Source organism: Eurytemora carolleeae, unplaced genomic scaffold (genome assembly GCF_000591075.1).
Source record: "Eurytemora carolleeae unplaced genomic scaffold, Eaff_2.0 scaffold464, whole genome shotgun sequence".
Lineage (NCBI taxonomy): Eukaryota > Metazoa > Arthropoda > Copepoda > Calanoida > Temoridae > Eurytemora > Eurytemora carolleeae.
In genome coordinates this window covers 187,786-202,743 of record NW_019396450.1, presented here as the reverse complement: position 1 = coordinate 202,743, position 14,958 = coordinate 187,786, and the positions used below count along the sequence as shown (strand labels likewise).

Below are 14,958 nucleotides of genomic sequence, written 5' to 3'. Positions count from 1 at the left end.
GATAGTTAAAGCTTTCATAAAATCAATAGTTACAAGTTTCATAAAATCAATAGTTGTAGGTTTCTTAAAATCAATAGTTAAAGGTTTTATAAAATCAATAGTTATAGGTTTCAAAATATTAATAGTTACAGGTTTCATAATATCAATAGTTGTAGGTTTCATAAAATCAATAGTTAAAGGTTTCAAAATATTAAGAAATACACGTTTCATAATATTGATAGTTACAGGTTTCATAGTATCAATATATCAATAGTAACAGGTTTAATAATAATAACAGTTTTTTTTTTAACTATTCTTGAACTTATTGAACGTCATGTCCCAATTTTATTTGTAATTAATCTGATCATTTAGAAGAAACTGCAGAGGAACATGGTGACAAGACCCAATTACGGGATTCTAAGAAAGAGGAGCTCTCTGAAGGAATAGAAGAGAATTGTAGAAAAGATGAAATCATTTCCAAACTGAAGAATACACCTAGAAAAAAGTACCCCCCAGGTCACAGAGCTTAAATCTAAATTTTTCATTTATGCCTGGCATTGCAGTTGCGAAACTTTTCGTTTATCTCACCCCCAGGGTACCTGATAATACCTACGGGGTTTCTTAAAAATATTCTAGCAAATTTTGGTTCAAACGTTTTGTCAGCTATAGCCAAGGTTTTAATGCAAGGAAAGTTATTTCAGAGGTGTGCACATCTTTTGAACTGCAGTGTACTGTCTCTGGGCGGTAATGTAAACACAAGACTGACGTCGAAGCCTGACATGGGATTTATTTATCACATAAAAAATCAATGAACTATTCTGGTCATAGGAAACTATTATGAGAATTATCAAAATTATCAAAATTTAATGCTTTTAACCTGAGATCTGGTTTCAATATGTACGCAGAGTATACGCAACAGCAATTAACTTTCCTTGCATTACAACCTTGGCTATAGCTAACAAATATATCGTTATAAGCGAAGATATATAAATATTAAATAGGTCTATAACTACAAGGATTAGACTTGAAAAAGAATGTTAAAAGAACCGTTGACTTGTATTCAAGTGACTCCATTCAAAGAGTGGGAGGTCCGATTCTCAACGTTACCCTTTAAATTTGTGTTTGTTCAAAAGTGCATGGGATATCCAATTAAATACTTGCAAGCCAATAAAACCTCTATAGTCTATATATCTTAAAACTTCTAAATCAGTTAAATGTTAATTTAGTATTAGTGTGAATGTGGCACTCCCTTCTTTACTAGAGAGTCTCTAAGTTTTTTGCTTTTATTTATTTATGAAATTTTTTTTTTATTTTTGGGAAAGACAAATTTTGAATTTTCTGTTTTGTTTCTTTTTGCAACACCAACAGTTTTAAATATGTTTTATGAAACGGTGGGTTGTATTTTTTCAATTGCACTTTTTCAGGACGAATTTTCTACCTCTACACTTCAGGTACTCCTCCTTCAGCCCCCCATCCATCTGTCCGTTAAAAATATATCTGCCTCCAAAAAGTTTCGCTTAATTTTTCTCCAATGAAAACATGATTGTATCCTCATTGCTGTAATGTTCAAAACAGATTTCAAAATAAATTTTTAAGCCATTTTGAGCTTGATTTTAGAACGTAAATAAGAAAATGAAATTTAGTAAAAATTATTATTTTAGAGTTTGATTCATGAAATATATTTAGGGTCAGGGCTATGGTGAAGATTAGTAAACATGGTCCAGAAGCACAGTGGGCTGAGATACTTGAAACTCCAGGTTAGAATATTGAAGCACAGTAGGTTAGGATATTTGAAAGTAAGAGAGACAGTTAGTTATACTGAAGCACAGTGGGCTGAGATACTTGAAACTCCAGGTTAGAATATTGATGCACAGTAGGTTAGGATATTTGAAAGTAAGAGAGACAGTTAGTGATATTGAAGCACAGTGGGCTGAGATACTTGAAACTCCAGGTTAGAATATTGAAGCACAGTGGGCTGAGATACTTGAAACTCCAGGTTAGAATATTGAAGCACAGTAGGTTAGGATATTTGAAATTAAGAGAGACAGTTAGTGATATTGAAGCAGAGGGGTTAAAAGCAAGAAACTCGAGGTAATTTCTGTAACATTCCATCAACAAAACGACATGTTAAGTTTTCTAATATTCCATTTTGGCAACTAAAAAAACTTCTTTACTAGTATAGACAGTCCCAACATTTCACTACTTTTTTTGGCCTATGTGTTTAAAATTCTCAAGTACAGGGTTAACCACAAACAATGAGACTTCAATGATTATCTAAAACTCTTTTTTTAAAGCGATTTTAAAGGTGAATTTCAATGGTGTATTAAAAGATGTCAAAGAAATACACAAGTTTACAGTTGCGGGGAACCGTGAATGTGGCAAAAAAGACGTGAACAAATTCCTATGATCTTCGTAGTCTCATCTGTTTTGGGTAACCCTGTATGATGCATATCAAGCCATTTTTGCCATTTTTGAATGTGGTAATTGGCAAAAAGCTTGATAAATTTGTTTCTATTGTTCCAAAAATAAATTAAAAAACTTAAATTTTAGGAATGAAAAATATTGCTCCTCTTAAACGCCTGAAGCCCGGCTGGACGATGGGAAATATTGTGTCTAACGGTGAAGACAAATCCAACAATATTATCTACTTTGTCCGAATACAATCTGAAGCAGGGGTGTATATTTTCTTGAAAAATCATTACAGCCCCCCCCTTTAAAAAATCATTTCCCCCCTAAGTTTATTCGCTGGATTCAGAAAATGAATGGTTTTAGAGGAAAATAAGTTAATTTTTGGGTAAAAAGTATCTGCAAGAACGAAAAACGTACTTTTTGATGTCCAATTTTAATTTATTTCCGGATATGATAAAATATCGTTTCCCCCTGAAAATTATAAAAAATATACACCCATGATTTGAAGATGTTGAAGGAAACAATTTGTTTCTGCACAGCAGAAACCTGCCATGTACAGATCAAATCTTTAAGCTGCAGTACGGTACAGAGATCTACTTCAAGGTAGGGGATTAAACTCATTTTAGGGCGCATTCAGACCTATGACACTGCGTTACACTGTACAATACATTGTATCATTTCGGGCCATAAAAACATAATTTGACATTTCGGGCCATAAAAACATAATTTGAAAAAAAAAACCTTTATAATTATCAACTGCACGGAGGAGGGGGGGGTCACAATACAGTAATTGATTGTTACCTACAGGGTTACCCACTAAGGATGAGACTTTAAGAGACAACTGAGCAGAATTTATCTTGTCAGTTTTCTTATATTCATGGTTTTTGCAACTGTAATCTTGCGTCGTTATTGGCCAAATTATTGAAAAAGCCATTGCAAGACACTAAAATCAAGGCAGTAGACTTGATTCAACCTAGCTTAGAATAATCATTTTTCAGGCAGTCTTTTCAGTATCATCCTTTTGAGTAACCATGTACAATGTAAATAAATGCTTGAATGTGTTGACCGTAAATAAACAGGGTGTCACACATAACATGACAGTTTGTAAATAGTTTAGAATGTCTTCTTCCAGAATTTCTTAAGTTGTTTAATACCAAAGACAATAATAGAAATATTATGTAGGAGTCATATTATTGTAAAATAGTAAAATATATTTGAGCAAAAGATTTTTTTAAGGAAAAAACTCCAAACAGCCTTTAATATCTAATACAGTGTATGGAAGACGACATTTAAAACTATTTACCAACTGTCATCAATAAAAGTTTCAAGAGTACCGTTGTGAATCGGGCATGTCCCTTCTTTTAATGCAAGGTCCTTTTAAACTATATTTTAATTACTTAAATAAATAAAGGAAAGAGAGCGTCAAAGTGGAGACTGTAAAGAGATTGGAGAGGTGGAGATAAACAAAAGAGTTTATAACCTGGAAGAACTCTTCTCCAGGATAGAGGAGAAGGTGGAGGAGTGTAAGAAAGAGGTTGAGATAACTCCAGTTCTGCTCTCTACTCCAGCCTGGGAGTTTTTAGGTTGGAGATTAATCAAATCTATATATATTATATACTTTGCTTGTCTGTCTGTCCGTTTGTATCCAATAAACGTCAAAGGGCTGAACCGATCCGGCCCAAATTTTTTGTGTGAACTCACGTGACCCAGGGAAGGTTTATGGGTGATAGAATTTTTTAAAAATTTACTCCATCAAAATTCTATTTTTAAAAATTTGAAAATCCACGATTTTTTTATAAAATCCGCGGATTTTTTGTTTTTGTTTGTTTTTCTTTTACAATGTAAACAAAGAGAACGTGTAAATTGAATTGGAAGCTAAAAGCCTGAGATGGAATTTAAAGAATTTGAGCCGCGGTTTAAATCCTCCAAAACCCGGTTTAAATTAAGCGCCGGCTTAAATCTTGAAACATTTGATACAATTTGAACTGGAACCAACCATATTTAAACCGCGGCTTAAATTTAAACCGCCGCTCAAATTCTTTAAATTCGGCCACTGGTTATTTATATTAGTTCCCAGTAATGATTCTTCTGTTCAAAAACATATAGTCATTTTTCTCAAAGAAAGAGCCTTTTTTTTCTTTTATCATTTTTTTCAGTTCTCGGCTAATTGTTGCAAATATAAAACATTTTTCCATTTTTTGAACAAAATTGTGACAATATTAAATCCCTGATATTTACATTGCAAACATAGGGATGCAATCTAATTGATTGCAAATTTGTATGCCAAGAAGTTGCGGATTTACAACTCCAAGTACATTAATTATGTTTGATTTTTGAAATCAAAAACATGTGTTACAAAGCTTAACAGATTCTTTAGTTTTTAAAACCTGAACAAGGTTGATTTTATGTAAATTAAAATGTTACATTTTGTTTAGAGTAGAAAAACTCCGTAAAAAAATGAAGTTGAAAAAATTGTACACATCTCTTCAGTCACAACAAGGATGCAATAAATACATATACATTTCTAGGTTCAAGGTTGACGGTGGAGAACATGAAGAGGTTTATCTCTTTACAAAGACGATTATTCTCCATGAGATTAATCTCCACGAAGCTCCTCCACCAAGTTCTAGAGGTGTCCTGTTCAACCTTGATATTCAACCCTAGATCAGGGATCATAAAGGTAAACCTCATCATTCAATTTAATTCGTTGTCTCTGCTGTCTTCATTTCCTTTCAAAGTAGTGCCTGTTTATCATTTTAATTGTTTTTCTTTGCATATTTTTATCATAAAATTTGTCATAGTGAAATGAAAGCAAATGTTTTTGATATCTTAACATGTGCTTACACTGGCAAATTTTTACCCTGATAGAAAATATATGCAAAACAATGAATGATAGTTTTTGGTTCGTTTTCCCATTTTATTAAGGATTCACACATTGTAAAGTTTAATAAAGCAAACCTCAACAGAATAAAGTTTTGAAATGTTGGAAGTTTTATTTTAAAATGTTAAAAGAAATAAACCAGAACAATTCACAACACTATGTCCTATAGTCACTTTTAATGGGAAACCAAAACTGAAAATCATCCTTACTAACTAGATAAATAAAGGATATCGTAGTTATTCTTTATTAGACAAAGGTTTAAAGGGTATGGGTGTGAATCAAATAAAGAAGTGGATTCTGTCCCTTTCACACGGGCAGCCGTAGTAGATTTGAATTTCCTGCCGGGTCAACCTTTCCGGTCTCAGTTTGTACTGTATCGCCCGGACATTGGGTAAAAAAAGCAGACACTCAATAGGACTAGCCGGTGCAACACGGTTGACGCGGTCAGACTAGGTTGAATTTACTTTTACTCAAGGGTCAGAGGTGCGTGTTCACTGTTCATGAGCATTTTCTTTTTTGATACTAATATTCTTAATTGATATAGTCAAGGGATGAAAAACTCACAAGACTTTTTCTTTCTGAAACCCCAGAATAAGTAGTGACTCATGTTTACATAAACATGTACTTGTTTATTTTCTCTGACATCAGCAGGATTATTTTGATAACAGTTTTTCTACATAACAAGTATTGTTTTTATGATAAATCGAAAGATAAGCGTCTTATGATTTAAAATACGAATTTGCAAGATAAATTAACCTAAAAATATAACCTTCTATTGAATTTTTAGTACTATAAAATTTATACTTTAAGTAGTAATCTCTGGTTGTTTGTTTGTCCGATTATAACTCAAGAACTCCTGGACGGATTTGCTTCAAATTCTTATTGGGGGACTCGGTATAACCACGGGAATGTTGTTAGGCCGACTAGGAAAACTAAGTTTCCAGGCAGAGCTGGGTACCCAAGTTAGTTTTTAAATAGAACTTTTCAGAGCTTATACAGACAAGTCCAGGGATAGCCTTTGTTACACAGAAAGGATAAGTCAAGAGTAGTCCTTGCTATGCAGATAGGATATGTCAAGGGTAGTCCTTGTTATGCAGATAGGATATGTCAAGGGTAGTCCTTTTTATGCAGATAGGATAAGTCTAGGGTAGTCCTTTTTATACAGATAGGATAAGTCTTGTTATGCAGGGGTATTCTTTGTTTTATTGATAGAACAAATACAGAGATAGAACAAATATAGCAGTATTCTTTATTTTACAGAGAACAAATCCAGAGATAGTCTCTGTTTTACAGATAGAACAAATATAGCAGTAATCTTTGGTTTACAGACAGGAAAAGCCCAGAAAGATTCTTTGTTTCAGCTCTTTTTTAACTTTAAAAAATATTATTTCATTTTAAGTTATGCGGTTCTGCTTTTCAGCTTTTCTCTTAATTGAAAAAATTGCATAATATTATAGTTGTTTCCAATAGTTTCCGTTGTCATTTTCATATCTTTGCTTTTGCTTACAAAACAAGTAGAAGACAAACTCCTCGTCTCCACGTGAGACCTAAACACAGACTTTATATACACATACTTTTCATAAGCACTTACGGGATAGGCTAAGTAGGCCTATAGTTGTCCCAGCACGACATGCTACATTTCCATGAAAGGTTTTTGACTGCCATCTTATGGCCACTTCTTGCAATACCTGTTTAGGGGTTAAGGTTTACAATTCTTCAAGAAAAACTTTGACTTTTAACAGAAATTTATTCTATTTTTGAAGGTTTTGTATTATGTATCCAAAGGACCCTTATATATCCCAGAATACATACGTCTTGTCGTGTACTCCAGTTGTACACGATGGAACCTGCTNGATAGGGTTAATAGATCTCCGCATTCTCTCATCTCTGGACTTAACTCTCAACAGCTTGTTTTTGCTCTCTAACATTACTTTTAAATCTATGCAGATGTTACACAATATGGAATAATTAAAAATAATAAGAAATAAAAAATGAACCATTAGAATTGCCATCCTGCACCCCTCCTAGTTTTTGATACGTTTCCCCTAGGAACCCAAACAATTTTGTTCCCCTTAAGGAATTGAGTCTTTGCCGCAAACTCTGATTTTCTAAACCTTATATGTTTGCAACCCAATGTCGTATATCTTAGATATTTCAAACTATGAATTCTGTTAGACTAATTAACCAAAGTTTGAAAAATCATTAGTCTATACCATTAGGTTGCAAAGATATAGGGATTAACAAATTTGAGTTCTTGGCAAAGACTCATTTCCTTTGCTCATTTTTTCTAATTCGTCACGAAAATAAAACCTCCTGATAACCTGAAAAGGTTATATTTCAAAAATGATTGTTTTTCTTCAGAATCCCCCATATAGTGCAATGATGCATGTATGTGTTTACCATGCCTACCTATGCTTTTTTTAAGTTCAGGCTGTTGAATTTTTACATTTTCAGGTTATTGAATGATAAAAGTTATTTTTCTATTTCGCTAAATAAACTGTGATCATTAAATATTTTATTAACGCTTAAATGGCATTTATTAACTAGAATCGTTCAAAAGAAAAGTTTGTAATTTTTATATTTATTTGTAAATGTTACGATAAAAATATCTGTGAACATGTTTAAGGATCGAATTTGATGAATTGGAGAGGTCGCTGAACTTTAACTTTGAATCCGAGATTCAATATTTGAACCGGTGCGGCAATCAGCGACCTAGTTTAAAATCATTAAATATGGTCCCAAGGCTCATTTTCCATGTTAAACAGTTCACAATTAAAAAATCTTCATTGACCGTGGACGTTTTAAAAAAAAATTGAACAAGACGACTTTTATTTCTCTTTATTCTGATAATTGTGTATATTAAGGAGTACATACACTATACAGTCTTCGTCGTACATATCAATACATACAGTCTTCGTCGTACATATCAATACATTGAAGACGACTGTCTATTTTAACTTGGATTTTTACCATCCCTACAAACAGCAAATGATACACAAAAACATGGAAACAAAGAGAATCTGTCAATTAACAGCTTCTTTTTGTATACTTACAAAATTGTTATATGAAAAAAGCGTCATAGAGACCAAAACTCACAGGAAAGTCGTCTTCATTGTATTTTTTTTCATTCTGTAATTTTGAATATATGTTCAGGAGTATATAGAGGGGTTGGAGAAGGATGAAGACCGTGTGGAGATATTTGAATATTTTCATGAATTAATGGAATATATTCCTCAGATTTCAAGCAGTATTATTCAGCTTATACAGGTCAATTTTTTATTTTATACTACGAATTTAAAGAATTTGAGCTAGGTTGCTAAACTACATACCGTCGTTTCAAATACTTGTCTGCAGTTTTGCAGTGCTGTTTGAAACTTATTTGAAAGAAGGACGGTATTATACTTACCGGCCTCAAACTACCTCGAATACTGAAACTATACGGGGCGTGGCAAAGGTAGGACATTGGATCGTTGATTCAGAATTTGTCAATGTCCTACTCGTGATGTAACCAACTAAACTACATGTAGATTAAAATTGGAGAACTACAGATACGTGTTTAAATCGACGGTAGGTTGTTAGGTGAACTAGCTTGAATGCGTTAAATTTGGTGCCAGGTCAAGCAGGTCCCTGTTCCTAATATAGGTAATAAAGAAAGTTCCTTTTTTGCGCGCTATTCCTTTTTGGCGTTTTTTTTTAAATTGATAATTTTCTATTTTCTAAGCTTCAGAGAATAAACTTAAACTTGATTTATATTTAAATTTGAAGTGGGTGAAGGGAGAGTGGTTTATTTTTTAAGAATATTCTCCCCTGTAAACCTACTTTAGGCTCTAAAATAAAGATGTGGAAAAACTTTATTTGTAGGTGTTCACTGGACGGAAAGTAGAATCCCCCCTGGTTTCTGTTTACTATCAGATGTTGAAGAATATCACGAGAAATTATATGAAAGAGCTTCAAATACAGGCAAACAGTAAACTTCTATAATCAAGATTCATTGTAAAGGAAATTTGCAATTTTTTCGAATTTTCTACTTTTCAAAAAAGTTAATAATCCGTTAAAATGAGGAAGCTGTTCTCCCTTTTACTTAAGAATTGTCACTAAAAATTTTGTAAAAATGGTATCTCCAGAAATGTTAAGAAATGTATTTTTTGTTTGAATAGTTCAGTAACAAATTACAAACACCCAACACGCCATTTAATGATTAAAAGAAATAAGAAGCCGACGATAAATCTGTTTTTTCTTTTTGACATTTCTGATATTTTTGTTTTAATTTCTGAAATGTTTCTGTTTGAATAAGACTACCTGTTTCCTGGACTACAGCCAGCTGCCACTAATCCCAACACAAGAAGAGATATTCTCCCATACCAATATAATGTTCCAGGTGAATCCCATTATTAAAGATATTCTCCCAAACCAATATAATGTTCCAGGTGAATCCCATTATTAAAGATATTCTCCCAAACCAATATAATGTTAAAAGTGAATCCCAATATTAAAGATATTCTCCCAAACCAATATAATGTTAAAAGTGAATCCCAATATTAAAGATATTCTCCCAAACCAATATAATGTTAAAAGTGAATCCCAATATTAAAGATATTCTCCCAAACCAATATAATGTTAAAAGTGAATCCCAATATTAAAGATATTGCACATTTTATTGGATTAATTAACGGGCTCGTTTTTGGATGATTATGTGAAGACGATTTTTGATTTCAATCTTATTCATAACTTCTCACCTTTGGTAATTTCGAAATGTTTGTTCAGAGCAATCTGTCCCCTGTGCGACCCTTCAGCCCCTACCCGGACGAGGAGGACTACATGGAGGTCTACTTCAGGCTGCAGAGAACTGACGGGTTCAATGCCATTATCAAGGGGATCAAGTAAGTGATGTTTAAATACAAATTTAGCATTTCTAGGAAGTTGGAGTTTTAAGCTTTTTTTTACTTTTTAATTGGGTAGTGTACTTTTCACTTCCTTATACCCATAAAACTGTGGAATAGAAAGACGACTGTTGGAACTTAATTTATAATACAACTTGTTTAGTGTATACAGCACCATTAAACTTCAAAAGTTAGGTTGAGCTCAAATGCTGTTAATCCCTGTTTGGTTTAACATGATAACATGGCAATCCATTTTATGTTTCTGCATTCATAAATCGTGAACACTTCATTCAATCTTGATTACTTTCAGAGATTTCAACGAAGGGAAACTGGATCATAGAGACATGAACGTGTACGAGCAGGTTTACCTGCGAGGTATAGCAACTCAGCAGAACGGATATGCATTCCTGCTTCAAGTCCAATCTATGCGGAAAGTTAAGGTACTATCAATTTTTTTCTAAAGAGTTTTGTTAAATGTTTAAAATTTGATGTGTGCCGATTTTGTTAGATATTAAGATTAGGTTTTTTTATCTAAAACAGTTACAGGTGGGTACTCATCAGTTAAGTCACTGTCAATGTTTACAATTTTCAGGAAAGGTTTGATTTACAGCTAGAATCAGAAAACCGTGGAATAGGAAGACGACATTAAAGTATTTAAAAGTGTACTTGATGTTGTTACAAAGCAAATAGTTTTATTTGTTTTTATTAACTCACCTATTGCAAAAATGATGTGTTACAAATCCATTGGACTAATTAAAGTGGATTTCCTATTCCAGAGTTTTCTGGTACACACTTAGGTGCCAATATTTTAATGGTTGAAATTCTTTATCTTAATCTATCTCATGTCTCACCCTGTAATTAAATACAAGTGTAGGACCTGAGTAAAACTAAGTTTCTGTTGACCGGAAACCTGCTCTGCCTCTCAATAGAGGGAGATTTCTCAGATGCCATCTGGGCAAAGGTAGATTTTATTATTTTTTTAAACTTTTCATTTATCATAAGATATTGTCATTTTCCCTTGCTTGCTTTTTTCTGCTACATAACTTTTAAAGCTAGATTAATTCATTTGTAATTTGTATTTATTCATTTACAATTGTTTGCTAATAATGAACACTGTGCATTAAATCATCTAGCTTTTGATTTGAACTAACACTTTACTCAAAACATTGCCCTTATATCTTTGAAACCATTACTTTAGGGATTTTAAGTTAACACTTGAACACCTAATTCTTGAAGTTTATTACTCTCCGGAAAATTTAAACAGTGGTTAAACATAACTTAGAATTGTCGTAGGAGGCTGATTTTTTGCATGCAAACTCAGAATTATGTATATCACATGCATTTTTTGGTTTTGAAGGAATCTGAGCAAAAGTGGGCGCGCGCGCGCTTTTTGTGAAGCTTCGCGCCCATCTACGAGTTTAACTTTTAATTGTTGCTCTTCTATCGATATTTTTTTTGGAAAAAAAGAAATCTTTAAAAAGCTAATTTTTTAATTCTGTCCATCTATAAACCTTCCCTTGGGTCATTGGAAATCCCGAAGAAAATTTGGACCCGATCAGTTCTATGGTTTTGACGTATGGGTTTTAACTTAGATTTTAATTTTATTTGTTTCTTTTTATCATTTTTTTCGTGGATTTTAATAAATTGTTTATTCTGATCATCCTTAAACCTTTCCTGGGGCCATTTATTGGTTACATACAAACAGACAAGCAAAGTATATATCTTTTTAACCTTTACATTTTGACACCAAAACATACATATATATGCTCTAATAATAGACTGTGACTACTATGTGTTCTTAGTAGAATATTTTAGGATAATTATGGTTGAATCTCCTAACTTCTACAAAGCATATGGCCCAGTACTAGCTGCTTTACAGTCCTATAACATGAAAGATCTACCAATAAAGGATACTGTTGTTAGGTAATATTAATATTGATTAAATAATTAATATTAAAATTGATATTAATTAATAATATTACACATTTGAATATTTAAGTAAACATGATAATGCAATACAACTAATTGCACATCTAAGTTCGTAAGTTTCATTCAGTTCGGTGCTAAAAGGCATCTTAAAAAGAACCGTTATCGTAATTCCAAGTAGCATGTCATTTAGAGAAGTGCATGCTCAATTCACAACGGTACCCAATGTGGATGAAATTGTCGATTTTCTAGCTTAAAAAGTGCTTGATTCTGAAAATTTGCTTCATCGTTTCTTGATGCACAAGCCATTTCATAGAGAAATGACAACTTAAAATAATCCAATTATAAAAGAGAAGGTGTTGGATATCTTTTGATCAGACAAAGCTCTGTAGGGTACTTTTGTGAATAGAACATGGCACTTCATAATTGGTTGGTCACTTCTTAAATCCCTGTAATGTAGAAACTAAAGGTTTGCATTTAAAGGACTATGTGTTATTCAAAATGACCCTAGCAATGATGGCAATGTCCGATTTAAAATTCGGTGATGGTGATGGACCAAACCTCTGTAGAGAAAAAAAAAGTAGATGTTAGTTCCACATTATATTGAAAATATATTTCGGTCTAGGTTGATCCTTGTCAGTTCTAATGATATATAATCATCAAAATCAATGTTAAAACCCACAAGAAAATATACAAACCAAAAGATTAAATTGTTTTTAAATGGGCTGTCAAATGGACAAAAGGGAAACGAACTCAGATGGAAAAAAAGATTATTTTGAAAGGAATTAAGTCTTTGCCACAAATTCAGTTTTTGTAAAACCTATATCTTTGCAACCTTATGATGTAAACTTTTGATATTTCAAACTTACATTATTTGATCTAATTATAGCATTCATAGTTTGAAATATTAAAGGACTACGACATTGGATTGCAGCGATATTGAAATTAGAAAATCAGATTTTGTGGCAAAAACTCAGTTCCTTTACTTTTTGGAAGAATGTTTTAAGAAAGTTATTATTCCTTGTTTCTGTCATGAAGATAAAAACAAACTGTTTAGTTTATATATAGTGTATAAAGTAGTGGTGGGGGTCGATCTAATCAACGAGCTTTTACGTAAATCAGGGCTCCCCCTGATTTACGTAAAAGCTTGTCTTAGGAGGGGTATTTAAACCTTTTAAAGAATTGGAAATAAACAATACTCTTTTAAAACTAATATTGAATGAAAACTAATCTTTTTCTGTTCATTCCTGTGAGTTCAGTCATAAAATCTCTAATGTATTTAGATTCTCGTACTTCTCGTAAACTTCTCCAAGGTCCCAAACCTTCTCTAGTACGCTAACTTTTAGATGGTAGAGTTCAGGAAGGTTAAAATGTTCTCTTGTAGGCTGGTTTGTATGGAGATTTCTAATGTAACCAATATGTTCTCTCACTCTTTCATCTAAAGATCTTGTTGTCTGTCCTATATATTGTAGTTTACACTGTTCACATGTAATACAGTAAAGTACATTTCTGGTCTTACAGTTGAAAGTTCCATTAATCTCAATCTTCTTGCTGGTATTAGAGGATTGTATATAACTGTTCCAGGCTCTATGTAGGGACAAGTTGAGAGTCCACAATTGAGTCCACAATTGAGTCCACAATTGATGAATTGTAATCCCTGCTGAGAAGAAAATTCGTACAATTCTCTATGTATGTAAATAATGTATGTTGTTAGAGATATGTGCTGAGTGGCAAGATGATAGAAGTAGGTACATACATCTATCTGTGGGTTTTCTGTAGAGATCTAGTATGATTTTTCCATATTCAATGTACAGTTTTGTGTCAAGGAATGGAATACTTTTTGTTCTGTGGCACCAACAGTCATGTTCATCCTTTAAACCACAATAAAATGGAGAACTATGTTCTAGAGTAAACTTGATTGTAGGATGAAATTTGTTGACATCATCCAGGAATTGAAATAATTTATCAATAGAATCTATCCAGATTCCAAAACAATCATCCAGAAATCTTTTCCAGATCTTCAGGGGGCACTCATCAGTTCGTTTGTATGTATTTGGAAGTTTCACAATTTGGTCATCAAGCTTAGCCATAAAAATGTTTGCATAGGAAGGGGCTGGATGTATTCTCATTGCTGTTCCTATCAATTGTTTGTAAAGTTTCATTCTCTTTACAACGTTACCCCCGAAACCTTAATCTGATCAATAATGTGGAAGATATTATCGTTTGAAAAGTTTTTTATTTATTGTTAATTCTGTAAGACAAAATTAAAAAAACAGTTTTAAAAATTCTAAACATTGACAACTAATTCATACTAAATCAGACAAAGCTTTTAAGGGTATTCTTGTAAATTGAGAAATCTTTGCAAAGTCACTGGAATTACGCTTACAATTTCTTAAAACCGTTATTTCTATATTTTAGATGTGAGAACAGTGGTCCTCCATTGAACCTGGAGTCCAACAGAATAATACTTGATCCGTTTATTGAACCTGACTCTAATCTCACATCTGGAGAACCATCAGTTTCTCCGGATGATCTTGAATTTGTCAATACGTCATCAGATTCTTCTGAAGATTCTTCCGAAGATTCTTCACAACCCACAGTCGCTTCAACAGTAAGGCCTAGAAATAGGTTGAATCCGCCAGCCAAACCTATTTCTTCATTACCGAAGTTAAAGCGCTCCAATATTCCATTTATCTCATCAAACAACCTCAAGCTCAAGGTATATAACTTAATTTAATCTGAAGAAATTGAGTTTTTGACAGAAACTAAAGTTTTCTAATCCCATCGGTGCAAACCTTTTTTGTTTCAATCTTCGATTATTTGATCTAACAGAATTCATAGTTTAAAATATCTGAAGTCTACGACATTGGGTGGCAAAGATAT

The 14,958-nt window shown here is 32.8% G+C and overlaps 2 protein-coding genes across 2 annotated transcripts; both read left to right on the top strand.

Moving 5' to 3' along the window:
- The first annotated feature begins 1,665 nt into the window (after window positions 1-1,665).
- LOC111703516 (uncharacterized) lies at window positions 1,666-11,236 on the top strand. The gene is made up of 11 exons (XM_023475473.1): window positions 1,666-1,736; window positions 2,530-2,652; window positions 2,897-2,991; window positions 3,800-3,971; window positions 4,917-5,068; window positions 8,423-8,536; window positions 9,131-9,229; window positions 9,564-9,647; window positions 10,034-10,149; window positions 10,460-10,589; window positions 11,024-11,236. The coding sequence occupies exons 1-11, from the start codon at window positions 1,676-1,678 to the stop codon at window positions 11,219-11,221; spliced, it is 1,344 nt and encodes a 447-aa protein (XP_023331241.1). The 5' UTR covers window positions 1,666-1,675; the 3' UTR covers window positions 11,222-11,236.
- A 697-nt stretch (window positions 11,237-11,933) lies between these two features.
- On the top strand, window positions 11,934-14,848 carry LOC111703525 (uncharacterized). The gene is made up of 2 exons (XM_023475487.1): window positions 11,934-12,072; window positions 14,494-14,848. Exons 1-2 carry the CDS (start codon window positions 11,972-11,974, stop codon window positions 14,810-14,812), a joined length of 420 nt encoding a protein of 139 aa, XP_023331255.1. The 5' UTR covers window positions 11,934-11,971; the 3' UTR covers window positions 14,813-14,848.
- The last annotated feature ends 110 nt before the right edge of the window (window positions 14,849-14,958 follow it).